Source organism: Lactuca virosa, chromosome 9 (genome assembly GCF_052849685.1).
Source record: "Lactuca virosa cultivar CGN04683 chromosome 9, Lactuca_virosa_CGN04683_v6, whole genome shotgun sequence".
Lineage (NCBI taxonomy): Eukaryota > Viridiplantae > Streptophyta > Magnoliopsida > Asterales > Asteraceae > Lactuca > Lactuca virosa.
In genome coordinates this window covers 156029031-156032482 of record NC_136434.1, presented here as the reverse complement: position 1 = coordinate 156032482, position 3452 = coordinate 156029031, and the positions used below count along the sequence as shown (strand labels likewise).

The following is a 3452-nucleotide window of genomic DNA, read 5'->3' as shown; positions in this document are numbered from 1 at the left end:
ACCGAGTAAGCACATATGAATTAACGGGTTCAATAGTAAAAGGACCTAATCATCAAAACTAATAGTTCAGGGACCAATTCTGAATTAATTCTATAATGCAGGGAGGGATTTTGTTTAGGAGATCCCATCAAATCGCTGGCATCTTTTTTTGCATACGTGCCCCCAGCTCATTCCCTCACGCATTATCTACTTACAGAACTAAAACAGCCAAATCCTAGATCAATGTACAACTACATCTCCATTACGTACAAGTTATTACAGCGTGTTTGTTATCGATATCCCATTAATTGCTCTGGAAGATATTTCCAGCCTGTAATCTCTCTGTCTCGCTCATATCTCTCTGTATTGACATCTATCTGTAAATATGCGTATAGTATATATACGACACACTTGATTTTAACAATTTCACAACTGGGTTTTCTAATCTGATCCAGATTCTCGGAGAATTACGATAATTGGGGGAAAAGGAGTGTAAAAAAAGTGGTTCTTGATTAAATTAAACGGGAGGACGCCATGGATCCGTGTCCTTACGTGCGAATACTCGTCGGAAGTTTAGGATTGAAGTTTTCCGGTGGTGGTGCTGGTACTACTCCGCCGTCGACATATTATTGCAAGATTAAACTCAAGAACGACCTTACCCAGTTCGCGGATATCAGTTCTATCGCAGATGGTGATGTTAATCAAGTGAATGATCAAGTTCAAGCTTGCTTTAATTTGAAGAAATCGGAGTTTGATAAGCTTGTTGATAAATCAAACGTGTTGAAGATTGAGGTTTATTCGGGTCGGAGGAGTAATCCGATTTGTGGGTTTGGGAGTAGTAAGCTTCTTGGAGTTGTGACGGTGGGTTTGGATTCGGAGGCGGTTTCCGGTGGTGGTAACCGTGGATGTTCGGTGGTTCGGAACGGGTGGGTGGGGATTGGTGATCGGAGTTCAAAAAATCCGGTTCAGTTGCATTTGAGTATTCGGGTCGAACGTGACCCGAGATTTGTGTTCGAGTTTGATGGTGAACCCGAGTGTAGCCCACAAGTATTCCAAGTGAACGGGAATCTTCGTCAAGCTGTGTTTACTTGCAAATTCAGTTTCAGAAACAACAGAGATCAGAAATTGAGATCTGAGTAAGTTCCTTCTTCACTTTTTCAGTTTTTCTATCTTGTAGTAAACATGTTCGACGAATTGTCTCAACCAAAATTTAAACCTGTTTCATTGCTTAATCTAATGGTGTGTGTGATTCTTGTTTTACAGTTCGTCGTTATCGGAAACAAAGAACTCAAAAATATGGTTAAGATCGATGCGAAACGACAAAGAAAAGCCCGTAAAAGAACGAAAAGGATGGTCAATTACAATTCACGATCTCTCCGGTTCGCCGGTGGCCATGGCGTCAATGGTGACGCCGTTTGTCCCATCAAACGGAACAGACAGCGTCTGCTCGTCGAACCCCGGCGCGTGGCTCATTCTCCGACCGGGTCACAGCACGTGGAAGCCATGGGGCCGTTTGGAGGCGTGGCGGGAGTCGAAAGGTAAAGATCACCTCGGCTACCGGTTCGAGCTTCTACCGGACGCCGCCGTGAGTGGGCTGGATCCGGTGACGTTATCCAACTCCACCATCAGTTCCAAAACCGGTGGGAAATTCACCATAGACATGAGTAATGGAAGTTCACCGAATTCCACCCCAAATGGGAGTTTCGGATCCGGGTCTGGATCTGGATCCGATTTCGAAATCGGGTCATGGGCGCATTTGATGTATCAAGGTTTTGTTATGTCGTCATCTGTGGGCGGCGGAGGACGGTGTAGTAAGCCGGAGGTGGAAGTTGGTGTTCAGCACGTGACATGCACGGAGGATGCGGCCGCTTTTGTTGCATTGGCGGCGGCGATGGATTTGAGTATGGATGCTTGTCAGCCGTTCTCTAGGAAGCTCCGAAAGGAGCTGAGGCACGACGGCGAAGAGTCGATATTTTAATTTTAATTTAAAATTATTTTTTTTTGCCGTTTTGAAGAATGTTCTAGAAGAGAGTGTACAGTCAAATTCAGTCACATATGTTTTTTTTGGAATGTTTGATGGGTTTTGTTTTGTTTGGGAAGATGAATGTATGTACAGCTGTTTCTTTCAAGACATCAAAAAATCAATTAAAAATTGTTTCGACTTTTCATACTTTGAGTTATACATTGTTATCTTTTAAATTTCCTTTTATCAATTAAATCATTTATCTCAAAATAATCAAATCCAAAATAAACTTAAAATCACATTTCATAAGAATTGATAGCTCATCTTCTTGTTAGACAATCAAATCCTAATAAACTTAAATCAAATTAGGAAGAAAATGAAGTCCGGATAAATTCGAAAGAATCCATGTGTTTCGTATTATCACAATTTTTGTATAAATAATGTATAAGAAATACTAGAAATTCGTAACCAACCGATATTTGCAACTATATGATAAACCATCCAAACTCTTTAACAATACAAAATTCAAAAACAATCAAAATTGCTTAACAACCATATTTTCTCATATTCTTAATTTTGAGATTTAAATATGGACGTTAAAATAATATGTAGAAAGACGGATTTTCTCTCGTGTACAGGGCACACGAGGCTTTCTAAGGAGCCCATGTCTAAAACACTGGAATCAATTTCTGTAATGTACTCTATTTTAATACGTTAGTATTCATAATGGATTAAAAAAAAAAAACACATTTTTTGTATTATAGATTTTGCTTTTTTACAAAAGGTTACATAATATGCAAATATTATGATGGTGAGGTATCTTTGCAGGGTTATGACGAGGGTTAGAATACCAACCCTTTTATTTTATTTTTAAATAGAGGGAAATCTCCAGAAAAGTCTTAAAATTTTACCCTAATTTATGAAAAAGTTTTAAACTAAAATTTGTTTAAAAAAAGCATGAATTACCGGTAAAAATGACGATTTGACATCCTTTTCTAGTTTTATTACTTACATGTTTCACTAAAGTTCCATTATTTTACCTTAATTTGCGAATAAGTCCCAAAATAAAATTTACTGATGATTTTGACCATTTTCTTCATGTAACATACATTTTATCGGTTTCATTGCTGACTTATACACCTAGTCATTAAATTAGCTGATAAGATAAATACGATGAGTTATATAATGTCACATTTACTGTAAAATTGATACCCATCTCATCGGCTCATTTAGGACTATGTATCTACGTCAGCAATGAAACCAATAAAATGTGTGTTTCCAAGAAAAAAAGGCAGAAAATGAGTTGACGTCTGATGAGATGGATATATTGGGTTAAATAAGATTAGATAGACAATTTGATATTTTCTTATAAATGTAAAAAATAACGCAATTGCTGTTAGTTTATGTAATTATTGTAGTCTTCGTTGGATGCATTTTATGTTCCAAAAATATATACAATACATCAGGATATCAAGTTTTATGCTAAACATAATATTATATAACTCAACAT

At 37.5% G+C, this 3452-nt stretch overlaps 1 protein-coding gene across 1 annotated transcript; it reads left to right on the top strand.

The window, feature by feature from the left end:
* Window positions 1-391: 391 nt before the first annotated feature.
* LOC145138582 (uncharacterized) lies at window positions 392-2147 on the top strand. Its single transcript, XM_079072644.1, has 2 exons — window positions 392-1115; window positions 1243-2147. Exons 1-2 carry the CDS (start codon window positions 514-516, stop codon window positions 1955-1957), a joined length of 1317 nt encoding a protein of 438 aa, XP_078928770.1. The 5' UTR covers window positions 392-513; the 3' UTR covers window positions 1958-2147.
* The last annotated feature ends 1305 nt before the right edge of the window (window positions 2148-3452 follow it).

Coding starts and splice junctions, on each gene's coding strand:
- LOC145138582 (XM_079072644.1), top strand. CDS start 514: ATGGATCCGTGTCCTTACGTGCGAATACTCGTCGGAAGTTTAGGATTG. Junction 1,116..1,242: donor GATCAGAAATTGAGATCTGA/GTAAGTTCCTTC, acceptor CTTGTTTTACAG/TTCGTCGTTATCGGAAACAA.